At 37.9% G+C, this 27,400-nt stretch overlaps 1 protein-coding gene and 1 long non-coding RNA gene across 3 annotated transcripts in view; one reads left to right on the forward strand and one right to left on the reverse strand.

Moving 5' to 3' along the window:
- LOC133839239 (uncharacterized) overlaps positions 1–27,400 on the forward strand; it is a 75,425-nt gene that overhangs the window by 47,233 nt on the left and 792 nt on the right. The gene's annotated exons all lie outside the window — the stretch shown is intronic.
- On the reverse strand, positions 32–26,782 carry LOC133839224 (uncharacterized). 2 transcript variants are annotated; one of them, XM_062270634.1, is made up of 7 exons: positions 26,534–26,780; positions 12,587–13,811; positions 6,751–6,965; positions 6,547–6,682; positions 6,339–6,472; positions 807–1,104; positions 32–731 (listed from the first exon to the last, which is right to left on the reverse strand). In XM_062270634.1, exons 2-7 carry the CDS (start codon positions 13,023–13,025, stop codon positions 589–591), a joined length of 1,365 nt encoding a protein of 454 aa, XP_062126618.1. In that variant the 5' UTR covers positions 13,026–13,811; positions 26,534–26,780; the 3' UTR covers positions 32–588. The 2 variants fall into 2 exon arrangements, with proteins under 2 accessions (XP_062126618.1, XP_062126619.1); XM_062270635.1 differs by lacking the exons at positions 32–731; positions 807–1,104 and adding an exon at positions 5,749–6,236 and having other exon boundaries at positions 26,534–26,782.

Raw genomic sequence — 27,400 nt, forward strand, 5'->3', positions numbered from 1 at the left:
AAAAAAAATGTATAATATACAAACGCAAATGTTTAATGCCGTACACAATGTTTTTCGGATATTTATGCTGTTTTATTTCAAATTCATTTTCTTAGTTTAACAATTTTTAAATTTGTATTTGTTTTGTATTGGTTTTCATTAAATTAATTACTTATGCTTAACGTTGATATTCAAAGTGTTATTGCAGCTTTTTATGCTTTTCATGGAGTAAAATGCAATGGAACCAATAATTTATGCGATATTTAATGCATCATTAAATAATCCATTAATTAACAATTATCCATATCTGTCTGTCTGTCTGTCCAAGTCTCCTTGTGGGTGTATTTTCACTCTAAAGTACGTGCAATGGCTTATTTAATAGAACAAATATTTACAGAATCGTTTAAATTTATTTTAATGCATACAACATGAAATGCGTTATTTATATAGTTATATAGAAGTTATATGAATATACGAGTATCTGCAGTTTTTGGGGAGCTAAGCTAAAATGTAAGTAGGTTCTTGTCTAAGCCATTATCTATGCTATACACATTTCATGCTCAAGCTGTACTTTATGCAATAGTGGCTAGTTGGTAATCGATTTTGTGCTTAACTTCCGATTCTTATAATCCAAAACAAGACGATTAGATAGCCCAAGAGAACACTGCCAACAACATCAGTTCTACCAGCGGCTGAGTTATAGATGTAGGTTTCGAAGAAATTACGCAATCCAGAGTCGGATGAGAGTGTAACTGCAATGGGCAATTTAATGCGTTTTGCAAATGCGAAAGGTGCGTGTTCAGTTGTTTACTGTGGTTGTGGCTTACCTCTGGCGGGCACCGGATCCTTTTGTGGCGAGCCCAATTCGATTTCCTTATACTCCTGATATAAATCACCAATTTGAGCCGTGCAGCGTAGCATGAGTCCACCTTTGCCATTGACCAATGCATTTGTCATGTGCACATTAGCTGCCCGCCCATGAGTGTTGCCATTGATATTTCCATTGCTGTTTGTGGTGGTGGCAGTGGCCACAAAGTGCACCGCCTGCAATTGTAGTTTGAGACTCAGCCTGGATGCTATAAGGTTGTCAACAGTGCGAATGTATTGTGTTTCCTCTGTGCTCACCTGTCGAGAATATGTTGACGGTTGTTAATTAAATGCAAACACCTAAGAAACATTTATTGTGCTGTCTTATTTATTGCACAATACTTATGATACTTATTTTTAGGATAATGTATTAAGCAAGTCACTTGCCGGCCACCATATGCATATATTTTCATGCCTAAAAGTAGGCTTTAAATTATTCATACCCAACTAGTCTGCTGCCTCATACATGTGTATGTTTGTATGTGTGTAGTAAACGGAATACATATTTTTACTACGGCTGGTGTAAGTGTGACCAAATGAAACAGATTTTGGAATTCACTTCCGCTTGACAAACTAAAATATACATACATACATATATATTTGCTGAATGCGGGAAAGTCTCCCAAAAGTTATGTGAGTATGTCCAACGCCAAGCGAATATACAAGTATGAATGGCCAATTTGTCGTGTGAGGGGGTTATTACAACCATGTGGCATTTGTCGCAACGGCGACCAGCGGTCGGAGGCAAGTCCATTTCTAACTGTTTGAGAACAGGGGGCTACTTGCATGTGCGACATCAGTGGTAGCAAATGCTTTGGAGCAGGCGCAGGCAGTGCCGAAGGGGCAACTTGCAGTGTAAGGAAGCGGATACTGAAAACGAACGGACATGGTGTGTCATATTTTGTTTTTATTTTTGTTGTTGCCTTTTTATGTTGCCTTTTAAAAACAGTTTCCAGTGCAGTATATGGCAGAGGCAGAGTCAACAGAAGCAACAGCAAGAGAAACACTCATATGCCTTGTTGGGTTTTTCGCCTCTGCAACTGTCCAACACATTGTTTGAGTGTCTGCCGTTCAAGGTTGTTTGTTTGCATGCTGTTGCTTTTGGTTTTGGTTCTCGTTGTTGCATGTTGTTAGTTTCTACTCTTGCGCTGCTGTATAAACTGTTTAAGCTTGCCTTTAACTTACTGAGCAACTAGAGCTGAGACTGTCAACGCGCTGTCCGTTTGCTCGCCAACCCCCAAGTTGCCTGTCTGCCTGCCTGCCCGCCTGCCTCCCTGCCTGCCTGCCTGCTTTCGTTGTGTGCATTTAAAAATTTCATTTCCGTCATGACAGCAACATGAATAGCGACTTTTAACAAAACGCACCTAAGTCTTGCCCATAGCACTCTGTAAAGCCGTTGGTAAAGCTCAAGTTCTATGCATATTCATATTCATATGCATATTCATATTCATTTCAGCCTTTTACTCTGCTTTCTGCTTCATTTGCTAGCGATTCCGCCTACTGGGACACATAATTTCCGTTTGCCGCATCTTTTCGCATGAAACGAGGCTCTTATTCGCAAATGGTCGTAGTGTTAGCCATTGTTGTCGACAAAGGAAGTGCAGGCGTCATTTTGCAAATGATTGTGATGTCACTTCCGTTTGCTGCATGCCCTGCTACTGCTACTGCTACACTGTCACTGTTTCTAATGACAACCAGTGCCCCTTAGTAAACGCTGGCAATTTAAATACAATAAATACGCATTTCATTTCCACTTACAAACATTTGAGCAGCATTTATTTATACATGTATTTTGTTCTGTTTAGTGCCCTAAAAAGGTGTAAGAAATGGAAATCGCAGGTTGAAGTCATGGTACTCGGGTTGAATTGGGTCAAAGTCTGCAGCCAAATCATGCAAGTGATCGACATTCAAATACCCTGTGACCAAGATATTTGTAACATCCGTGAGAACTTCTAATTGCGGTATTCATTCGAAGCGACAGAGAAGTCAGAGAATACGCGACGAAATGTGGGACCACACAGTACCATCTTTCTGTTCTAAGCGGTATCCGAAAAGGAGCCGAATAATGCAGTTGCTTAGGGCGGAGCCAATTCTCAAGCACCGCACACACACACCCACAACATTAAAAAGCAAAATCGCTTTATTGTTGTTCGTGTTGCTGTTTTGTGTTGCGCGCCTTTAACCCTTTTTAGCATCAGACACACACACACACACACACACACATACATACCTTCTCTCACCCATATATACATACACACACACACCCACACACAAAAGGCACTTTATTTTTCTTCTTGTACGTTCTTTGGCTTAACTTTATATTTGAATTTTATTTTTATTTTCATGCTGGCAAAGGCACAGCGACATAAAAAGCCATTTTAGTTAACTCGTTTTCTCACTCTTTTCCTTTCTCGCTCTTTCTTTTTATGTATGCTGTTGTCTTTCGGGAATTTAATACCACGTAATTTACGAGAAACTCTTAAGACGCAAGCGCTTTAATTAACCATGTGGCTGAAACAGCGACCCAAAAGTGTAAATACCCTCATATTTCTTGTGATTTACCTTTACAGCTTCGAAAGTCCTTACAGACGGGTTCGCTGCCTTCCACAAAATTATTCCTACGCCAATTTGGGCCTATGAATGTTTGGTATTTGCTTGCATGAACAATTCACAGGCTAATTGTTTTCTACTATTAACAACATTATGCGAATAAGCAAAAACAGTGTTGATATAATGCTACGTTTGTATATGGAGGGTTAACTATTTTCGTTCTCAAATTATAACACATAGTTACAAATAATTTGCGAGATAAATCTACGAGCATATTGCCTATAACATGTGTATATAAGTGCTATTATTTAATGCTTAAACTGTATTTTATTCGTAAATAATGTAGAATACTCAGAGATTGTATGCTCCAAGAAAAATAGCTCGCATGGGTGTTTAATATAGTGCGTTATCGATTACTGTTTCTCCTACGAGTGTCATTCTTTTAACATCTGCTAGCGATTCATTAATCACAGCCACTTAAAGCTGCTGCTCAGCTTTATTTGTCTACGGCACTTTTAGTAGTTTCGAAATCGTCTCCCACTAATGCCGAATAAATAATTTATCATAAAATCGATGTTTAATGGCATTGGATCGGCCAGACACTTGTTTGTTAGCTAACTCCCAAACCCCCAACTGTCGACAGCTCTAATCCCAACTAATTCCCATGATTCACCAAAAAATTTCATTTTCAGTTACTTCTTCATTAATATGACAAAAAGTTTTCAACAAATTATGTTAGTCGTTAAGGCTGCTGCCTCATCGCTTTGCCCATGGTCAGCATGTGTCGTTGTTTTATTTTCTGTATAGTGCGAATGTGAATGAAACTACGAAGACTATTAAAGAAGTTTTCTTTCTTGTGATAAATTGCTTAATAAATTACATTTCACTTTTATCAAGCAAAGTGGAGAGCTGTGCATAAATTAAATAACAACTTTGCCAAATACTCGTATACTATGTGTGCGTATAATGAAAATGTGCTTACGCAATTGAATTTTAATAAACTATATAAGATGGTCCCAAATTCATTTGAAATTACTTGCTAACCAGTCCTCGTCTCGAATGCAGTAGTGCGTTGAGATATATAGTATGTTTGTATAATATGAGTAGTACAGCTTGCTTCTTTGTATCTTTCTTCTTTTGCTATGTTGAGTAAACTATTTAGTTAGAAGTCAGGAGAAAAAACTGCACAAGACGATTTGAAGCTGGTATTACTTATTTATGACTGGTTTGCACAGCCAGTCACAGTCGCTTAAGGCTTGCTTTTCTAGCCCATTTAAAGAGCGAACATTCAGATCATAATTCAATATCAAGAAAGCATTTACTCTACAGGCATATGAAACTAAATTGCATGGCCACAGCCAGCAGAATGGATGAAAATCGTGTTGTTGCTGCTGTCTACGCCAACATAAACACAACACACATAAAATTTTATATGGAACGCCGAGACAGACGGACAGACAGTTAAACCCAACTCCCAATATCAGTGCCTCCTCCCCGTGCACTCATACACACGTACACACCCAAGCACCGCACTTTTGTCTCGGTTTTTGTCATTAGTTGGTTGACTGGAAGTAGAAGGAAGTGAGAAGCGGGAAGCGGGAAGCGGCAAGTGGCATCTAGATAAAATGCTCAACGGCCTGCATGTGCTGATGTGTGTTTGTGTGAATATGTGCGCATGTGTGAGTGTGCCCCGAAAAGTAGACAACAGCCAGCGACAGATACAAAATGACTGGATAAGACGGCCAAATGGTAAGAAGAGCGGGGAATATAGAAGATCGAGGAGGCACCGCGTGCCACTGCACGTTATGTCTGATGATGTGGGTAGACATAATATAAAAATTTATGAAGCGTTTAATAAGTTTTCTTTTGCTTGGCAGTCGGCAGCAGGACGGACTCCATAGTCGGCAGTTTGAAGTTGGCATTCGGTCCTTGGTAGTCTTCAGGCTTCAGCGTTCAGCATTCAGCCATCAGTGGCAGTCGGTAGTCGAATGCTCTATACTATTTGTGTGGGCGTGTCAACTGAAAAGTGTTGTCTCGTAAATTCATTTGGCAGACATGGTCCGAGACGGGCAATTTCTGTGCACAACTTTAACGTAATTTATTTTATGTCGTGGCTATGATTAATAACAGCAATGCGACAAAGAAAAAGGTTTGCTTGCCCTGTGGTCAAAATGGGATACAGAAATGAAAACCATTTGGTTTTAAAAACGTTGGATACGCCCTGATTCGGACTGAGCAACGTTCGCATTTCATAGTTGATTTATGCAACTGATTAGCACCAGACCCAAAAATGATGCAAACATGAATTTACCGCCAAATGACTAATGATGCTCTTTCAGACAGTACGTATGCATATGACTGTAGGCCAAGTGACTTGTTTGCTTCCTTTTCCTTTTCGTTTTCGTTTTCTATTTCATTTTCACTTTTTGCAAAATGATAAATGACAAGGGGCAAATCGCACAATCAAATCAAACCTAGACCCTTTTCTGCGTTTATTGACTTAATTCCGTGTGTACAGGTTTGAGGCTGAAGGACCAAATTTTAATTAAGTACAACCTCACAGTGAGGGTCCTCCAGTATTTCATTTGTGTAACATCAACATCATATTCATAAATAAATGACAAATTTCATGGCGCACGTTGGTTCAAATTACACGCAGCCATCCTTCGTATATCACATGTGTTTGAAATGAGCTTAAGACTTAAGAAATGGTTGATGTAATTACAAAGGATTTACGAGCCCATTTGCCAAGCTGAAGTAATTTAACTAGGCGTCAGCACAGACCCAGATTCGGATACATTATGCAGCCTAATTGACAATGTCTTGTACTAAGGCTGAAGCTGAAAAAGGGTCAAATGTTGTAGTCTTTGTACAAAACGGTAATCCAATTGCTTTACGAGTAACGTTATCTACGCAATGAAGGATAACCCAGTTACACTTACCGGCATATGGTTAATGGTAAAACGGAGCTCAGCCCGGGGTCTTGATGGTGGGGTACTGCAATTTGCTCGCAGTACATCGCCCGGTTCGTATCGTGTGATTTCCGTAAATAGTTGAGGTCGTTTTTCGGGAAATTCTAAAATATTAGATATAATAGAATTTCAAAAATATTTGAAAATTGACAACTGAATGCTTTAATGTTTAACTCACCCACAACTTGCATTTGCGCATACGCTGTAGCAGTTGAATAAAGCGGCGCATCGGCAGTTACTTCGCAGCTGAAATTACCAGAAAGGCCGAAACTCACATTGCGTATGTGGACCAGGGTGGCATTAGAGCTGCTTTCCTGCAAGTATATAAGAGACCCATTGATCTTTCGAAAAGAACCAAACATTGTATATATCTTATACGTACGTCCACTTTAATTCCGGGGTATTGAAAAACCTTTGTGTGCGGATATTCGCCCGGGGTGAAACGATAAAACTCCAATTGTCCGCGATAGAACTTAATCGAATAAAGCGGCGCACCATCCAGCTGATATTCACAGCGTAGCACCACTGACTGGCCACGCCGAACCGCCGGTGGTTCTACAAGCAGGTTGACATTGCGCAGCGTCGCCTGTGCGGCATCTGGAATGAAACGTGGGAGAGCGGTGATATCAGATTTATTCAAATTGATACAGCGTGCATGGGTATGCTATAAAGGACAGAATTCAGAGAGTCAGTCGGCAGCAGCAGTCTCATTGAAGTTGCCCACAATTTGCCAGCAGGTGCTGGCTATCCGTTGCATATGTCTTTAGCTCCTGCACTTGGTACACTTCGTGCTCCTGTTCCTGCTTCTGTGCATGGCTGTACAACTGGCAGAAGTGGTTGCCAGACTACGTGGTCACATTTGCATTTTTGGCACGGGGGCGTAAAACAATATTGATACGGCGTATGTCCGCTCAAGTACTGACGGTCGACTGACGGTGGCTTATCGTCCATACTAACCATAACATCGTCATCGCACCGTTTTTCATAGGCACTGGTCCACATAAAAAGCAGGGATTAAAACATGCTATGATTCACGATTGTGTTCTCTACTCAGTGACTGTGAGTGGGACTTTGTTGCAGATATTTGGGCGTTGTTCTTAAAGAGTAACAATGCAAAAAATTGTATAGTATTTTATTCTTGCTACCAACACGAGCTGCAACAAGAATCAATGATGAAGTTGACATGCCTGTATGGGCAATTGGACTGGCTACATCAAAAAGCAATTTTCCATTTGTCTTACAATTTTTTGCACATACGAGAACACACGACCGCCCATCCACCCGTTCTTGCATATAGGATCTGATTCTATGCAAAAGTGTGTTTGGCTTTTTATAAACTCGCAAATCGTTTAAGCCATCTTACGAGAAGTTGTAAACCTCTTTGCCTATTTTTCTGTTGTTCTTTCACTCTCCATCTCCTTTTCAATTGTTCCACCCTTTGCCTGCTGTCACCATACAATTTCATTTGGCGTCAGAGACATCTTCTTGCGCTCTTGTGCAGTGTATAAGAATAACTAATATAAGAGCAGGCTATTAACATATGGTATGGAAAATTGTAATTTTGTAGTTTGTAATTCTATACACTCTATAAATGTTTAACTTCTATTACAATTTACTACAATTTTCATTGATTACTTCAAAATGATTAAAAAGAGTATTTAAGTTTCGAAAAGGCCGAATGCTTGCCTTTGTCGCCCTTCTTTTGTTTCTGAACTGAAATCGAGATAGCAACGCAATATCTCCAGTGTGCTCCCCGGCCTAAGTGACTGCTTCAATTTCGTCAGATTCTCCACCCCCTGTGCAGCTTTACTGGGCTGTGCGCAATATCTGTTAGACTGTGCCTATGTTGGTGAGTGTGACTGCTGTTCCGCATCCTTGTGGACAATATTCTCCTGACTGACAATGTTTTGCTTTTTGCAACGCAAGGCTTTGGAAATTAGGCCAGGCTTAGCTCGATTGCCACACAGTTTTGTAACTGAGAGTAGGAGGCTTTTGAAGATTTGAGTGGAGTATTTGACAATTTGGCAGATAAGAGCGGGAAATATTTTTTGTGGGCCAATACGAGTATAGCAAAAGTATTCGCATCATTTGCAATGAGTTTCTTTTACGTTCTAATAATATGTAATCATTTCAAAATGATGTGCGAGTAACTAAGCATTGATATTTGCAACTGTGATCATAAAACGTTTATTAACTGCTCAAATCAATATATCATACCTTTAGTGTTATCCACATGCAATGGGCTCAACAGGCAGACTACTTACAACACATGCATATAAACTTTTTACCTCCCACCGTTGTGGAACTCAGGGATTTAGTTACAAATATGAACTAGAGAAGGTGGGCGTCATGAGATGGTTGTGGTAGAGATGGAGGAGGCGGTGCTTCGAAATAGTAGCGTAGTTACATAGAGTGCTCCAATGTTCCATATGAACTTTTACACACTCGTACATATACGTTGGCTCTCAATAGACTAAATGCAATCCATGCGATGAACTCACTTGTGATAATTTATGGGTAATATTTTTCGTGTCAAGCGACAACAGTAGTCAGAAAAGCAGAGGAAAAGAGACTGGGTAATAGAAAGAAAGAATTTTTGTTCTATGGAGGGAATAGACGTCGCTATCAAACTAATTTAAGTTATGGTTGGCCTCGAGTCTCTACAATCTCTATAAAAAAAAAGACGTTCACATTTCTTGGATTAGCCCACACTTATTTATTACGTTGCAGCTTTCTATTTCATACACAATAATATCAGCGCATAAAACCCAAAAATATTTCGATTTACGAGTTAAATATCACATTTTTACACATGAATTCTTCATGTAATTACGCGTTTCAAAAAATTAATAAGATGTGCAGAATTAAATTGCGAAGTTATACATGCGCACATATTATGCTAACTTTGGCAACTGGCTGTAATACATTTGAACAGCATTCTATGATAATTAACGCAATATTTTTGTACAGCATAGATTGCAAAAGTGACCAACAACTTTTATGATCCCCACGGCCCCCCTTCTACCATAGCGAACTGAATGTGTTCAATTATTTAGCATAATGCAAACATTGCAAATAATATATTTGCATATCCTCTACACACTCCTAAACTGTGCCTGCAAAATGTTTGCATAATTTGTAAACAGTGGAATTTGAGTTCAAATCTCTTTTGAAATCGCATCATGGTAGACGACTGAAAGGGATGGGGAGTGGTCAACAGTTATGCGGACAAATTGGCGCTGTTACAGTTTTGAAAAGTTTATGACACATTGCGACTGACTATTGCGTGTTAGAGTAACAGCGATAGAGAAACTTATTTGGAGATAGACGGGCACTATCGAGATATAATTATGTGTTGAATTATGAATTGAAATGTTAAAAAGTTTGTACAGTTTCCTACAGTATGCGTTTTGAGAACTTGGACTTTCAACTATCATTTCACCAGACTCTCGCGTAATGCTTATTCCACTGGCATCTTTTTTTATGTATGTTGTATGAGGATGCTAGATTTGTGAGCAAAATGGTATTTGCTTTATTTTAATTTACACAAATTGGTTTTGCTATGCTGATTTATCTTGTGAAAAGTTAGTGGTTTAGCTTAATGATTCTAGGAATGCATAAATTCTAATGAAATTGCAGTTGTTGAACTAAACAAAGTAAATTTTTTTTTTCAAAAATTCAATGTGGTGAAATGTTTAGAGCACCAATATTAGCATGTCGTTTATTTCGAGGCATTAATGCTTTGAAACTGTCAATCTATATACAGTTTTATGGGTTGGGAACAAAACATTTATTGATTATAACTTCTGTCCATATTGATGAATGTATTTCAAAAAGTTCAACTGATTAATTAGAATATGCTATTGGAAATAAATATGCACGAGTACTGAAATAGCCATTAATTTGTGAAGATGAAAATAGCAATTTTGAACGCATTTAGATTTTGATGAACACATTGTGGGGATCCTTTGATTGTGTACATTCAAATTGGCTGGTAAATGCAAAATAAACCACAAATAACTTTTATAATTAAATATTGAGAACATTTTGCTCGCCCACAATTACGCGTTCACTCTCCACATTTAATTATTTTTTTTTGGTTGTGCGTTTAAATAAATTTTAACATAATGTACATAATTAATGTGCAGGACGAGGCCAACAGAACTCTGAATAAATCAAATTGGGAATGGAGTACCTATGTGTGTGCGTGTGTGTGTGTATATGTGCTTGTGCGTGTGCCCATGCGAACCTGTGTAAACATTTTATCCGTGTATCTGTGCACATTTGCGGTCAGCCTCATGTTGCACGCACAATCAGTCGCCTTTCGTCGCTTATCGACTGGCGCCATTGATTGCAGTTCATTAAGCACGCCCAGTCCGGCTCAGACACATTCTTTACAATGGTACCAGTATGCTTCTCAGGATAACTACACCTGCTGCGGTAGCGGAATTCATTAGCTTCCCATAGTCCGCCTTTAGTCGCTTAACGGGCCGCTTGACCTTCTGGGTTTTCTTTGCTTAAACGTCAGGTGCGCTTTTGCCTTTCATGTTAATTTCACTCTGCACCACTTTCGCATTCCCCCTTGTACTTATGTACATACAAACGAATCTCGTATACCATGTTCTATGTGCAATATCTACTGTCAGCCAATTGCTGCGGCGTTGGTCATTAATGCTGATTGCTTATTCATGCGAACATTAATTTATTCATATGCCTTCAACTTTGCGTTGAGAGCGTTATTAAAATGTGAGCGACCATCGTTTACTCTGACATTCAACATAGGCGACGATGCGCATACGTAATCCTTAAATAAAGGGCTTGTCATAGACGGTTCTCCATCTGCTTGTGAAAATTAATTGCAACCGCGTTTTATGTTTATATTTTAAATTAATTATAAATATTTATTTATCCTGATTAGCTAGTGGGTGGCAGCGATTGGGGAGTTAACTAAATGGATTTCAGTTTGTTTTAGCGCGGAGCAGCCCTTTTCGTGGAATGAATTGCAAATCGATATCAAAAACTTAGCTTTAAACTTAATAGAGCCGCAGGCGACAAGCAAAACAGCTACCGCTAAGAGAATCTAATTTTCGGAATGGTCATTACTCTTGGCTCTGAGTCTGCTGCTCCTTAAACGAATTCGATTTTTCGTACTCTTTTATTTTATAATAAATTGCAGTATCAATTTCAATACGAAATAATCAAGCTATTCTCTGAGTAAACTCAGTTACCCTCCACTCCAACTAACCACATACAACTCATCTTATTGGGTGTATTCGCTTTCCGTTGCATACTTTCGTGCGCTGGAGTTAATTTCATTCTTAAGTGGTAACAGGAGTGCCACAAAAAAATTCTTACATATTTTAGATTCGAAGTCGAGCAGAACTATTGCACTCACTAACGCAAAAAAAAGAACCCTAAAATAAGGAAAATACAAGTCAATTTATATAACCGTTGCTGCCTTTGCTCATTCTCGAATGTTCCTGCCCCTTATTCTTCTTCTTTTTGGCACTACCTTTAACTGCCTTGCCTTACACGCTTATCCATTTTCATATATCCTTTAGCTCGAATGGAATAAGGTATAATTAGCACATTGCTGGTAATTATTGAAATTAATATGGAAATATTATTTAACGCAAGTTCGAATTCAATAACAAAAGCATTTAAAGTACACAGTGATAGTTATTTGAAGCATTAAATATGGCAAATATAAAATAGACTGTATCACAGTAAAGGGTATGAGTTAGACGAGCATTTCTGAAGGTATTTATTTTAGCGTTTTAGACATGGCATGAAAACCACATGTAGACAGTGGCATGTGGGGCCGGCAGTACTGAGAACTCTCTTTTCATTCGTTTGGGGCGAGGCTCGCCTGTATCGTCCTGTCTGTGTATACGAACACAGCTACATATGTATGTGCTGTGTGTATGGGCCATGTGCAGATATAACTTTTTTGCGAAAGATACACAAAAATGCACAGAAATTCATCTTGATTTGTGCTGCGATTTTTTGCCAGCAACCGCAGATTTAATGTTGTTTTACTTTTTTGTTTTGTTTTGTTTTTTTTTTGCTACTTTTATAGTATAGTATTTCACTTGGGTCTGTCTGTGACTTCTGTGTGGTCCACTAGTCAGAGCCATTTAAGCGCATTTTGTTAAAAGTCATTCATGTGATAATGCCAAGCTCATTGGATGTTTGTTAGACTTATTTATTGTACTTACCGCATAAAATGCACAACAGCAGTACACAGTGCAGGATGCTGATTTTACTGGTGGTATTGCTGTTGTTGGGCCTTAAACTGTGACACGAACACCTACGCGTGATGTTTATTCCTACTGTCGCTGGCATTGTCGTTGAAGTTATTCTCGTGGTACTGTCTGCTGATTTTGATGACAACATTTTGGAAGTGTTGTCGAGACTCTCACTACGCCTTTGCATTTCCGCGTTGTTGATACTAATGTGTGGACGATGTTTTGACCAGATGCGACGCCTGAGCTCACGCTCTCCCTTACAGCTTGACATATGCGTTATTACGGTAGAGAGAAGAGTGAGCGATGCGGATGGCGTTGATAGTGTCTGCCACATTGTCAGCGGGTCGCTCTTTTTGGACACTTTGTAAGCGTTCGTCTCGCGTGCTACCCAGCACTTACTCCCTGACATTAATTAAGTTTGAAATTAATTGAGCTGTACGGATTTGCAGCGGGTCGCTAGTGAGCAAGTATATTAATTTGGCACGTTGCTGGCCAGATTTCACGAGTATGCACACGTTATTTCACTAGTCACCAAAAATGTTTAATTAATTATTCGATGATTTTATATAGAGCATATTTACTATGTATTTCTACTAATTTACTCAATTGTTAATTTCCACATTAAGCTCATAATATAATTCAGGCAATGTTTTCTTAAGTCCAAGACTAATATAATGTTATGTGTAAAACTTCTTAAACATGTAATTATTTTTGATTATTTTTCGATGGCATATTCACAAACTGTTGCATTTCGTTTTGTTTACATTTAACTTAATATATCTTTGGCTAATCGTTTGGTTATAGGAATTCAGTAAGTCATTCTATTCTCGTTGCCGTAACAGACGAACGCGACGCGCATCCCACAGATACAGATACGTAACCGACAGACATACGAACACGACTAAACGCGGCCGAAGTTAATGTGAGAATGTTGTCATAGCTCAGCAATAATTTTGAAATGTTGCTGGTGCGATTGCTTAGCAACATGTTGCCAAGTGATTGGTCTTATGTTGCTAGCAAAGTTGTGGTGTCGTTTACTTTGACTTGCTCCTGCTCGTTAGGTTTTCCGCTGTGCCACATTTCCGCGAAAATGTTTGTCGCATTTGAACGCGCTTTTAGTGCTGCTCCTAATTGCTCCAACTTCTAGTCACACATGTCTTAAAACACAAACACACACATTCACTAATGAGCCAGCCTGCAAGAGAGAAAAAGCAATGTTTAATTTAGTTGTTGACAAAACAACAAGGCCAGAAAATGTGTGCTTATTTATGAATGAATATTGAGTTTATTGCATGCTGTTAAAATAACAAAGTTGTAAATAAATAATTTATGAGCAGGAAAATGCACCTGCAATCCAATGGTACGGGCAATTTGAGAACTCATCATGTTCCACCTTGCTTCACTTGATTTATATTTCTATGGGCTTTTCTGATAAGCAATTTCGTTGACCTCTCAGCGGTTACTTGGCTTGGGCTCTACAAATATACATACATGTGAATAATTATCCACCTAACATATGAGTTTGCATATGTACATATGTATGTATATTGCATACGGATATCAGACTAATTGGCAATTTGCACGCCAATCGCTTTTAGCTTGAGCCCGCCAGCAAAATTCCCTAAATATTTCTGTCAATAGATTTAGGGGTCTGCTAGTAACATTATTTATGGCATCCCGTGGCTGTTCAATTATGCGCTGCATTTCAGGAAACATTTTCAAATCCTTTAAGCCTTGCTACAACAACTCTCAATTAGTTATCGTTGTTATTCGTCATTATTGATTTCTATAGAGAGTGGTATGATAACTGAAAGACGAAATGTCTAGGCATTATTTGAATTGCAATTAGATTAGGTACTCTGGCAGATGAAGCGGCATAAATTTGGATGAGGCACCGTAATAGGCTAGCGCTCTATTGACAGATAAAGCTAAAAACCTCTGTAGTGCATTGGATGGATATTGCATATCGCATCGTGCACTAAAACCAAAATTTACTTCCGGTAAGAATGAAAGCAGACGGGGCTTAAGGATGGCAGATCGGGTGCACACATTCATTCACACATCATTTCCTCCGCTCAACATTTGTTATGCCCTTTGTGATAGCAAATTGCCACAATTACTAGACAATGCTTATGGGGAGAGTAGTGCGTTCTAAATTTAGTACGAGCATTTGGCTCTCTCCCTGTTTGTTGTCATTGTTGTCCCATTGTCATTGGCAGGCCAATGCAGTTTCATTTATCATATTTTGTCATTGTTTGGATACCAAACTTCGTTCTCCACTTTTGTCTTGTTGCATTTTATTAATTTGTTTTTCGTACATTTACGTTTGTTTATTGATTAAAATATACACACAAACAACAGAAAAAGGCGAATCTCGACAGAGCTATTGTCAGATGCCAGCAGCTGTTGCTGTTGCTGTTGCTGTAGTTATTGCCTGCTGTTGCTTTGCGGTCGCATTCAAGCAGCTGTAAACATGTGTTTGCAACAACATTATGATTGGTCGCCTACCCCACAAATATTATTTTTACTGTTTGCCCATCCCACTTCATTTTGTACTGTGTATTTATATCCTGTACTTCAAAAGTAGAAGGGTAGTTTAACTCAAGGGCTATTTAAAGAAGAATAATATTCTCCTACAATATCAAATCTGTATATTATACATATTGTATCTGCATCAACATCCGAGTGGATATGACGAGAGATATAGAGTATTTCATTGTCGACCGCGCTCCGCATTAGCATACTTGTTTTTATTAAAACATTGTATTTGTAATTGTTGTCTTTGTTTCCATTTCTTTTGATTTATTTCTACCTTTGCTAACGTCGACAGTCTTCGTCAGAGTGTCTGTTGCTCCCTACTATGTAATTCGTTTTTAGAAGAACAAATTATTATGTTAGATAACTTCGTCAGTTCAATTTTTCATAAATCTTTTTTGTTAAAAATGGAACAACTAATAGATTTTTTCGAATTGTAGGAGTCTTTACTTATTTCTTTTATGGACATATTTGACACTTTCACGTGAACTATAATTTTTAATAGTGGGAAAACTTTAGTGTATTGATTGATTTCAATGAATTTATAGTAATTTTTAATTTTAAAGCTCTTGTTGGGGAATTACATATTTGTATATACATATGTATATGCCGGTATTTTAATGAATAGAAAATTATTTACTATTTTTCTATAGTGAATAAACATATAAAAATAATACAATGGCTTAACATAGGGGAAAGATGTGCTGTTTTATGTTTATTATTTTTGTTGTCAAATATTATAATTGAATTCGAAAGCCGCATAAAACAGAACAGCATTCGTTCAAGATATATTTTAGAAGAGTTCGTTGTTTGTATGGAAATAAACGGAATTTATGAAGCTTCTTTGCGTCATAGAAGTATAAGCATTCCAAGTCGAAGCCGGCAGACGACACGGATCGCATTTAATTGGGCCAAGCTGTGTTGTATCAGACTCAAGAAGGGGCAAGAAAAAGCTGATTAAAGCATCGCTCGGTGCTTTTAATTAAAAGAAGATTAGCTTTGCGTGTGCAATGTATTTTAGCGAGGCAAGGAATCACCACGAACGCAACCATAAACAAATTATTGCCAAGCTTTGTCATGGAGACATTGACAGTCTCTTCTTAGCGGCTGTAACGTAGTAGCAAGCAATTGCAGGGTGGTTGGTGTGGGCTAACTGTCCCCCAACAATTGCTGATACAAAGCCAACGCCATTTTAAGTGATCCTACTACCACTTTCATAGCCATTTATTCTACTCCTTGTAAATGTCTTCTCTTAGGCCATGTAAATAATTTTTAGCCAACCACAGCCTTCTCAAATTTCTACTGTTTCGCAGTGCGTTCACATGGAGTCAGTCATTTTAACACAGTCATGGGTTAGCCACGCCGATACTGGAGTTTATTTGTTACTTGCCACATCAGTCACCGTTCACTTGACACATTTAGTTTGCCATGCAATTGGCACGAAGATGTTCTTGTCACACGGCAATAAAGTCGAGGTGTCAACCAGCGAGAAGTCGAGAAGGCGACACCTAAAAATAACTGCAAGTTTTTCACACCAAATGGCTAGGGTAGCAGCGTCAACAAATTGAAATATTTATTTCAAAGTGTTTCAAAGTCTCACATTTACGACTAGTCACATCAGTTGCCAGGTGAGCGAGAGAGCAAAGGCATCACAGGATCCCGTTTCCCTTCAAATTCTCAGGTCAGATCCATTAAAATGAAAACTCCACAGACTAGCTTAGTACGTTTGCCATAAATCTGTTGCACTAGAGCGCATCCAAAATTATGCATTGGGTTAAGCTTTCAGTTCGACAATCAATTTTATAGCCGACTCTTGTCAGTGTTCGCACCACATCAAATGTTTTCACATCAGCTTAATTACTTCACGTGCCTGTCTGTAGCAGCCATGAGTTTCCCCTAGACGCTGCTTCGGAAACTCAACCAGGCGACATGGATTTAAATGTGTAGCGCATTTGCACTGGCTGCAGCATTTCGCTTGATAAAGGGTCCGCATTTACTCAACTTAAATGCCACTAAATGCGCATAAATGCATTTTTATTAAATTCGCTTTAAAATTGATATTGTCCGTCCTGCTGCTAGCAGCATGTGGTTTTCCAAACGAGCCACAGCCACCACATCCATATCCACATTCCCATTCCCATTCCCATTCGCATGCCAAAGTGCCACACTTGCGGTTGAGTTTGGTCGCCTTTTGTATGAATGGATTTTATTCATCAAATATTTTATTTTTTATTCCGAATCGCTGCCTCCGCCTGCTTCGACATTTTCTCTGCTAAGAATTAATTAAATGCGTTACACAGAGTTCGATAGAATGGAATGTATTGTTGTTTTGCGCATCTCTCCCTTCAGGCGAGACCTTCCTTTTAATACTTCAAAAATTGGGTTGTTTTTGCGAAAATCATAAACTGACCTAACGTCCTCTCACATATATTATCGTATATAACTAAATATCGGGTCGTATTAACTATATTGCAACTATCTGCGATAATGGAGTATATTAGCACTTAAAATAAGTCAAATTCGAACATAAACGGAAAAAGTTTTGTTTCCATTAGCTGAGGCTGCATAGCTAATTGGTTTTGCTCGGCTTTCAGTCTTATTGTATCCAAACCTTACCCAATATCCAATTACGCAGTGAGCCGAAGTGAGTTAGTATAGTTAAGGTCAAAGTTGAGCCAGACCGCGGCCAAGCCGCACTTGAAATCCAATTTTGATAATAAGTGCGAAAAAAGCAAAACACCCAAAAGCGGGTGCCCATTTAATAAAAATGAAATTTGCGCACAATTATCTCAACAAATTAAGCTTTAGCCACATTTTGTTCATTTTGTTAGCGACTTCCGAGTATGGCGGGCACAAGAGCCCTTGCTCCACTCAATGCATGTAATTAAATTGAAATTTCAATATTGCCCATGGCGCTGAGTCTGGTAGGCGACGAGACCCAACAGTCAGCCAGCGTGCCTGCCAGCAGCTGTCGTTCCACGGCGGCACTCACTCATTTTTGTTATGTTTTTCTGTTTTTTTTTCAACTTCTTTCCAGCACATGCCGTTGATTTATAAGCCGTGGCCAAAAATGTTGCAAAATTAAAGTGTAATTTATGTGCCGTATTTGCCGCGCGTATCCGGTGAATTCGAGTCCTGCTTATCCGCTTCATGTCTCACTTGGGCAAGTGAGTGCGTAATGCGGGACGACCTTGTGGCCCAAGTGACCCGGGCAAAAAACTCACTGGGCTTAATGTGGCCTGGCCAACTCTGACCCCGCGCTCTCTGCACCTGCGCCGCGAGCAAAGTGTTAATGTGTTTATGTGAATGGCGCTGACTCGACATTGCCTGACTCGACATTGCCTGCCTGCTGAATCTCGTATGTCAGCGTCTGTGTCGAGTGTCCTTGCCCTGTGCCGCTTGCCGCTTACCGTTTGCCACTTGAGTTATTTAAATTGTGTAAGTGCGAGCGTGCGATAGGCGATAGCTGGGTAATGAAAAAAGATTGATAAAATATGTTAATTGCGCTTGTCGCGTCCCAAAATTGAACCTATGCTTTTTCCCATACACAAGTCGTCACCAACAATGCTAGAAAGTCAATCCAATTTAATTAACGTACATGCATACGTTTGGACTTCTTGGTTGATGAGTATAATAATTTAGTTACAACTCTTTCACCTTGGGTATAGACTTTACTATGTTCGAATTCTGGAGATGCATCCTAAAAGTTTTAAGTTAAATTAGCAGAAGTCGTATATTCTTAATTAGTAATAATAAATATTTAATGCAAATTAGCAGGAGATAGAGCGAGAAAACGTAAAACAGGAAAATAGAAAGTTTGTTAAGCAAACTTAGAATACCCAAACCCTTGTAAAGTTTACAATGGTTGGCATGGTACTCAAGTTTTCTGTTTTCTGTTCACCTGCTGTGAAATTTTGCGAAATAATCAGAAATCTTTCCTTTGGTCTGAGTGCCAGGGTAGTAACATATCTCATTACTTATAAAATTGGCAGGTTTGCTCTTGTTAACACTAATTATCTACTAATGAGTTTACTTTCAAACAATTCTTCGAAGTATAAATTGCGTTAATGATTGAATTGATAATATCTACGCTTCACTATTTATGGTAAATATAACAAATGCAAATACATATATTTAATATACGCTTATATTTTTTGTTCTAAGGCTTTAGCTGCGACAAAAACGACAGCAAGCAAGAACCCAGCCATCTTTTACATAGGCCAGGTCCCTACAAAAGTTTCCGATTCATTTCGGGCTATCCGATTGAACATGAGTATGTGTACCGGATTGTGTGCGTTTGTGTATGTCACCTTCCGGTTTGCCGTTTAGACTTTTGTCGACTCAATTTCCGTGTCTAATGATCCGCTAACAAATATGCTCACATTCTTCAAATCAATTTCTGCAACTAACTGGCATGTTGATACATTTTTGGTATTGTTAGTCCATGTGTATTTGTTTAGCGTTAGCGCGTGCCAATGGCATATGTATCTTAAAATGTGAATTTTACTAATCAAATTTTTCTAAATAGTCATTGATATAGAATCTAATCGATTCGATGCGTCTGCGCGTACTTTAACACTCCAATAAACATATATTTATATTTGGAGATTTGTCATATCATATCATTGAACTACGCTTATTGCAGCAAAAGCGAAACAGTGAAGTCTGCAATATGGACTCTGCCTATGAAATTTGAAATGGAATGAATAAAATAACGAAACATGATACACAATTATAACCTAATCCTTGGCAATAATAAAATGGTATAACCTTATTCTGTGAACTGTGTGAACTTGCTGCCATAGTAACGGCACCAAAGATGTGTGTCGCATTGCTTTTGATTATATCGCATAAATGTTTTTTAACAACAGCAAATCAAAGGCTATCGAGAAGTGAAAGGCGAACAGGGCCGAAAATTAAGCGAAGAACGAAAAACATATACGTTTGTGGGATTTTATTTGTGCGAAAGGATGGTGGAAAGCAAAGGAAAGGGTATGGGGATGGGATGCTGCCCAGATCTAGGGCATAAACAACAGTAAATACGGTTGTGTTGGCTATTGAGCTTATTATTGGAGAAGCATATAGAGTTTGTGATTTGGCATGCATAGAACGTCATGTGTTTTTCCTGCCTGTTGTTATTTTCAATCCTTTGTGTCAATAAATTTTTATGGTGGCTTATTGGATCCTTTTTTGGATTTACCCCAGCTATACTGCTCGAATGTTGCTTAATAGCGGTAGCGCTTCTTTCTTTTCTTTGATTTAAAAATATGTTTTACACTTATTCAAGGAACCTCATGTTTTCTTCTTCTTTTGCCTGTTAATAAAATTGAACAAAAATATAACAATAAGAAGTAAATGGTAATTTAGGTTTCCTATTTTTCAACTTTTTCTTATCAAATTTATTTAATTTCCCTTTTGCATTCGTCAAGAATGTTGAATAGCGCTTGGAACCTTTACATAATGTTAATATTTAAGACTTTGTTAACTCTTTTGTCTACATGAACTTATATAGCTGTTTCATTTAAAAATATCTTTTTTTTTGTTGTTGTTTGCTTCACTGTGGTTATCGCTGATTGTTGGCATTACTCATTTTGTGTGCCCCAAATTGTATAGCTGTGAAATATAATTGACCGAGAAATTTACATACATTCTTTATCGTACAAACAGTTTGTACACTTATAAATATGTTCATATGCATTAAATATGACAAAGTAAAGACTTTGATATTTCACAGCTATACAACTTTGTTTAACTGCACAAAATGTAATGCCAAAATGTATGTATCATTTATTGGTGGAACTTTCTGGGCATATAATTCTTTGTTTGTATGATTGAAGCAATAATTAATTGATAAATAAATACATACAATAAGTATAATAATGCCGCTGATTAAGTGCTTTTAATATTATAATAAATATGTACATCATTACGCAAACACATGCATATGTAAATATAATCATGTTGGGTCCTCATATTTAAAAGTTTTTGTATAAAAAGTTTCAGTATACAAATCAAATAAAATCGAACCCTAAAAAGTTACTCTGCATAAGATGTTAACTAAGTAACAATAATACAATTGAAATGAATGAATTGTTATCCCGAACATCAAAATGAGTCAATAAAAATAATAAAAATATGATGAGGCTAGTCGTGCGTGATGAGCACAGCAGAGATCAGTCGGCGTCCATGTATTTGCCCAGAATCACAAATACAGCAATAGAATCCACCTACAATTTGCCCACTCTCATATATCCCACTAGAGACATCAATGTTATTGTTATACGTTTACACATCACATATGTATATACATACATACTTCTCATATATATGAGCAAATTTATATATCATATGTGTGTACATACATACAAATGTATATGTACATATGTGCAGCATATTTGTTACACATACCCAATAAATTTACATTTTTATCGAAAAAGTTTCACAGTTTTCTCTGTTCTGATGATGTTGCTCATGCTAATGTTGTTGTTGTCACATTAAAACGGAAATATCAAAAAAATAAATCTCCTTGCTTGTTTCCGTTGTTAGAATGGCAAATACAGAGTCTAACGCTTATAATTGGCGCACACTCTCACAATAATATGCGTATATTCGAAACAAAAAGATCCATTTACGACTTTTAATGCCGTCATCATTGACTCAATCAGTTCTGAAACTTTCATTGCCACATTGATATGGCTCGAGTATTCCCATCAAATACGAATGGCTACTGCTAAATTTATTTCATATTCGTCACTGTTTTTTACGATGTTTTTCTTATTATTTTATGATAAATAATTTGATTTGGTTTGTAATTTTTTTTAGCAGATAAGCAAACATAGATGCGAGCACTTGATTGCACAACAAAGATTTTCGCGATTATAATGTAAAAATATTTGTATTTATTTGTTTAGAATGGTATTTTTTATAACCACTAACTAAACTTTGTCGTGATACTTATTTTCCATAGGTGGCTTAATTTCGTTAAGTCTTACGAAACCTAAAGCAAGTTGAATGATTTGTTACTTCTGCTTCCCAATTTTTGCAATAATTCAGAGAAAACAAATACTTAACGACTCCTTTGTGTATATTGTTGCATATAAGGCTAGTGTGATGGCTTAGTTTATCTACTTATTTATAAGCGATGGTACTGCAGTGCGTTCACGACCAGTGTTTGCTTCATTAGGCGCCTCTTTTGTCGCAAAGTTCCTGCATGTCTCTTGAGTTTGTCTTGCAGCAGTTTTTGTTTCTAGTTTATTGCTATTGGCATTCTGTTTTTGTAATCGTGCATTGACATGTAACGCACCCTGCGTAGATGTGGACTTTCATTAGTTACAAAACTCCCACTCTCAATGTTGGTTTCGTGTCGCACGTCACTTACATTTTTCGTCACCAACATCTAGTCATTCATTGTGTCTCTTTTGGATTTTCAATGTTTCGGATGGGCAGGTTAACATGCAAACTAAGGATACGGGTTTTGGGACTAGAATGTGGATTTGACAAGCTTAGTATAATAGATCACTTAGAGATTTCATGTGACTTTACATTACATTTTGCAAACTGTGATTCTTGATGCAAATCTACACTGTTCTACTATATAGTAATATTGTATAAGTACTATATTCAGAAGCAAGATAAATATATTCTGAAGTATATTCTCAATTTTTCTCGGTGAATTTCAGACTTTTTTTTTTGGTTGTGTTGGGTTCTTGGTGCTCCCGCTCTTAGTGCAGAGTTTCCCAAATTTAAATTAAAAGTTCGGCACTTTGCATTTTATACTTGGCTTTATGACTTGGGTTAACATGGCAATGAAAGTGCTGCTCTTGTTTTTGTTGTATCGCGTGTGAAACTTTTTGACGACATTTTGCGATTGTAAAGTGTCAAACGTTTAAAACTTAAATCGGTTTTTTTCGTAAGCAATCGCTGTAAGCTATGTTACACGATTGAAACGTTTTTCCATTATCGTTTAAGTTTCGTGAAAAACCACATGCCAATTTCTGACATGATTACCTAATTTATTTATAAATTGTCAAGGTGCTGAATTTGCTCGAACTTTTAATAAATACTACTTCGAAAAAAAACATGCCCGAGGAGAGTAGTTATAAATATGTAATCCAATTTTATTTTGAGTTGAGTAAATCATTGAAGATGGTGTGAGTAATTACTAGAGAATGGATATGACTTCAAGATTTCGAGATGGAAATAAGGTATCTACGAGTTGAGAAGTTTTATTTGGATCATACATACTTGTTGAATACATATTTTAATTTAAAATGTGCATATTACACGCATAATATTTCCTAAGTGCTTATCGTAAAATGTTTTAGCATTTTTTTTACACATTTTTCATTCACGCGATATTTTTCAAAACATTTTTTTGTATGTTACTGTTTCAACTTTGATATTGAGGCGAATTACATTGAGTCTGGTGCGACGTATATGTATGTATATGTAAGCAAATATGCAAGTGTGAGTTAAGCATCTAAGGCATGTATGTCAAAGGGGCACCGACATTATGCCATGGTCCTGGACCTGGTGCTTGCTCATGCAATTGCATGCCTTGGCCTTTAGCACCAGTCTGCCAGAAAATTTGCATATATGTATGTGTATGTGTGTGTGTATTTGTAAGTGAATGTGTTGTATTATGATGTGAGGCGTCTGGGGGTTTTAGCAAGTTGGTATTCATTTTGAGTTAAAATTTATGCAATGGTTTAAATGTGTGAGAAAATGACATTTTTCCGCCGGCAAGTGACAAAAATGTTGTGCGTTTAGTAAAAATAATTATATAATACTCAAATTTCGCATGAATTTTTTTATGAAAAGAAGGACATCTGGGACAGGCAAGTAAGCCGACAAAGTAAATGTATGCACCACATAACTGACAGAAAAATTTCTTCATGGTGTTTAAATCCGCTAAGAATTATATTTACGTGCAAACTTGCATCAGCCTTAAGAACCAAATACCGCCGGAGCCAAGGGAATAATTGCTTGGATACGATTCCACCAAGTTGCTGATACTGACAATTAATTTTTGTGCTTTGATAAGTGAAAAGTATTTCATGTACAAAGAACTTATACCTTGCACCACAATTCCCAGCGTATACAAAGTTGACTTTCATATTTTCTCTTTGTCTATTTAGCTCACATGCTTCCTGCTTATACATATAAAATCAATAAAAGCTTTTGATTTTGCACATGTCAAAGAGGTTAACACCTAGCAACAAGATGGTATGCTCCCAGCAAAACAAAGTTAAGGAAAATACAAAATTCGTACACTTTGCTTAGCTCATTTACTCAAGAGGCATAGGCAATAATCCTAAAACATCAAGCAGAGCATAAAAAAATAACGGATCGCATCGAAAATCAATTTCCTCAAACATCCAATGAAAAACAGGAAACTTTTGTATTAGTTTGGCAAAGTAAGAGTCAAGCTTGGACAACAACTTGAAAGATGCTTTTAACTTTCACCTGTCGTTGCTGCGGTGGCAATAAAAAAGGATCTGAGTCAAAGTGAAATCCTGTCCCGCAATCACCCAAACAATCAATAGTTTGATTAGCTTTGAGCGCCACGTGTTGACTGTTGGCCAACAACAAAAAATCAGTTCTAAGTTTGACAGCAACAAACTTTTAACTGTTGCTTATCTGTGAGTGCTTAAACTTTTAGTACAGCAGCATCGTCAGCATCAACAACACTTGCCCGAAGCACTAACTCACTCCCATTCCTTTGCATGTACATACCATATGTATATAAAAATGAAAACGTATTTATATGCAGAACACAACTTAAGGTCAAATAGACAAAATATGCACATAAATTTCATTGTTCCACAAATCAGCAACAAAAACAGAAGGCAAAAAACTTACAAATATTCACAGATAAGCGCATCTCTGTGCCAAATGAGTACCATATAGTATTAAAATACGAATAACCAGTATCCTCATTATCAAGGGAAATAATGAAATTTGCAGAAATTAACCAAACTGAAAGGTCTCACCTTTCGGTTTGCTGTTAATGAATATCGTCGAGAAGAAAGCAAGGAATTTGTAGGTTTTCCGTATGCCGCGCCTTCTTATTGCCATATACAAATGAGTTGTCTTGGAGCGCACAACAAATGACAATTCATGTAAATTGCTTAATTTATTAGACTTTTTCTTAGGCGTGCAACATCAATCCCCAAACTCCCTCAATCCAAGTGGGCGCCTTACATTTCCGGTAGAGCCACACGGCTTCCTGACTTTGACATCGTTGCGACTTGGCTTAAGTATTTCACTCCACACCAGTCTTGTTATGAATTCGGTTGTTGTTGTTGTTGTTGTCGTTGCCTCTTTGCATGACTTTTCTATTTGCGTGCTGTAACAATTTTTGTCGCTCGGGCTTTGACGGGCTTTTGTTTTATTTGCCGGTACAAAAGTTTTGCAGCATTTTCTTGACGCCGTTTTTCTTTTTATTTGGCCGTTAGTCTTTACGTTGTTATGTGAATTTGTTATCTTAATTCTTGTCATTTACAAAATCTGCTACCATTTGTTCTTAAAAGAAAACTTAAGGCAATTGAATTCGTTAGCACAAAGCTTTTGAAAGTTTTATTGTATCATTTTTTTGATCTTAAAATGCAAAAAAAGAATGTACATCCGTAAAAAGTTAGCTTCACTGTTTGGGGTAGACATTCTCCGATTGGGTATTTTGCTCTCAGGTATGAATATCCACTTAAAAAGCCTGCAATCTACCATAACAGTCTTAGCGTCTTATATTTTTTAGCCTACATTTATTTTAGAATATTTCCTACTCGTTATGCGATCGTTGCTATGTTTTCCGTGAGTGAGGTGAGAAAGCTTAAATTTGAACTGGACACATTCTTTCAGGCGTTTCCAATTTCATTAAAAATGACTGCATACATACTATACCCGTAGATGCCGGCACATAAGGGGCAAAACTTTACCACCCACCGGTTTGCTGACGTTAGCTTAATGGTTGTATTCATTCGCTGCTGCTTGGCTGCCTGGCTGGCTGGCTGCTATTGCACTTTTCAGTGGAGCTGCTTTTCTTCAATGCTGCTGTAGAATGAATAATACGAGTGTGACTACGTTCACGAAAAATTCCATAAAATGCATTGCATGAGCGAAAGGAGCTCGAGAAAAGTGTAAGAAATGCGCGCCAAGTCATTCAAAATCAAGGAGCCAGCACATGCATATGCACCTGCATACAAATACACAGACACACATACCCACACATACGCACTTAGAATGACACGAGTTACTGAAACTAGGTTACAAATAAAACTTAAAGCAACGTACTCGACCAAGGCGTTACATTTGTTGCTACACGCTTGCCGCTTTTGCGTGAGTTGCCGAATAAAATAAAATAAATGCAATAAATATGCAACATACCCGAGGGTAAGCCAGCCACATGCTATGTACTTCAGCTAAGTTTACTTTTGCATTTGGTTCTTTCACATCTCACAATCACGGTTGCTCAGTTAACACTTTTTTTGTGGCGTTTGTCTCAATTTCCTATCACTGGCTATCACTTATTGAGTATCGCATCGCAATATTCGGTATGTGGGCTTGATTGCTGAGTCGGTTAACTGCACACGAAAATCTGTCTTGAACTGCTTCACTATGTTGCCTACTGGCAACTGGCAGCTGGCAACTCGCAGTCGCTGTGGTGCCGATGCCGATGCGGCGAAAAAGAACCGAATAACCCGACTGAGTTTGCCATCATTCGCTAGCGAGTTTCGAAAACGAAAACGAAAACGAAGGTACAATACGATGTTGGCACTAACCGAGAAGAGAATACGCATCCGCCGTGAGCACCTCTTGGATGGTATAACAGTTTTTGACTCGCTCAGCTTCTGCACGTATGATGTACTACATATATTCGTATGGCGGTGCGGAAGTGTGTGTAGGTGTGTGAAATTGTGTCATTAGGTGCACTTGTTTTCATTGTGCTTCCTTAACTGCTGGACCTGTCGCATTTGCCGCCACTTCTGTTGTCTTTTTGTTTATGCTTATGCATATGAACACACACAAGCCTAGAATTGGGAAGTTTAGCTTAGAGTGACTAGGCATAAAATATTAAGCGCGTGTATGCTTTTTTTTTTATATGCGATGAAAGGTATGTTATATGTTGTAGCATGGACTCATCTAACTCATCTAAATGCCAACAATTATGTTTCGGAGTCTCATTAGTTGCAACTTTCAGCCTCAAACACGCCAGTTAGTGCTTGGTGTGGGCGCTAGAGATGCTCTTAGTAA

The sequence above is a fragment of the Drosophila sulfurigaster genome, chromosome 2R (assembly GCF_023558435.1).
Source record: "Drosophila sulfurigaster albostrigata strain 15112-1811.04 chromosome 2R, ASM2355843v2, whole genome shotgun sequence".
Classification (NCBI taxonomy): Eukaryota; Metazoa; Arthropoda; class Insecta; order Diptera; family Drosophilidae; genus Drosophila; species Drosophila sulfurigaster.

Excerpts from the sequence above, each read along its gene's own strand:
- LOC133839224 (XM_062270634.1), bottom strand. The coding sequence starts at position 13,025 with ATGTCAGGGAGTAAGTGCTGGGTAGCACGCGAGACGAACGCTTACAAA. Across the intron at positions 6,966-12,586 it reads GCTGTTGTGCATTTTATGCG|ATGCCGCACAGGCGACGCTG; the intron begins GTAAGTACAATA and ends GTTTCATTCCAG. Across the intron at positions 732-806 it reads GGATCCGGTGCCCGCCAGAG|TTACACTCTCATCCGACTCT; the intron begins GTAAGCCACAAC and ends TGCCCATTGCAG.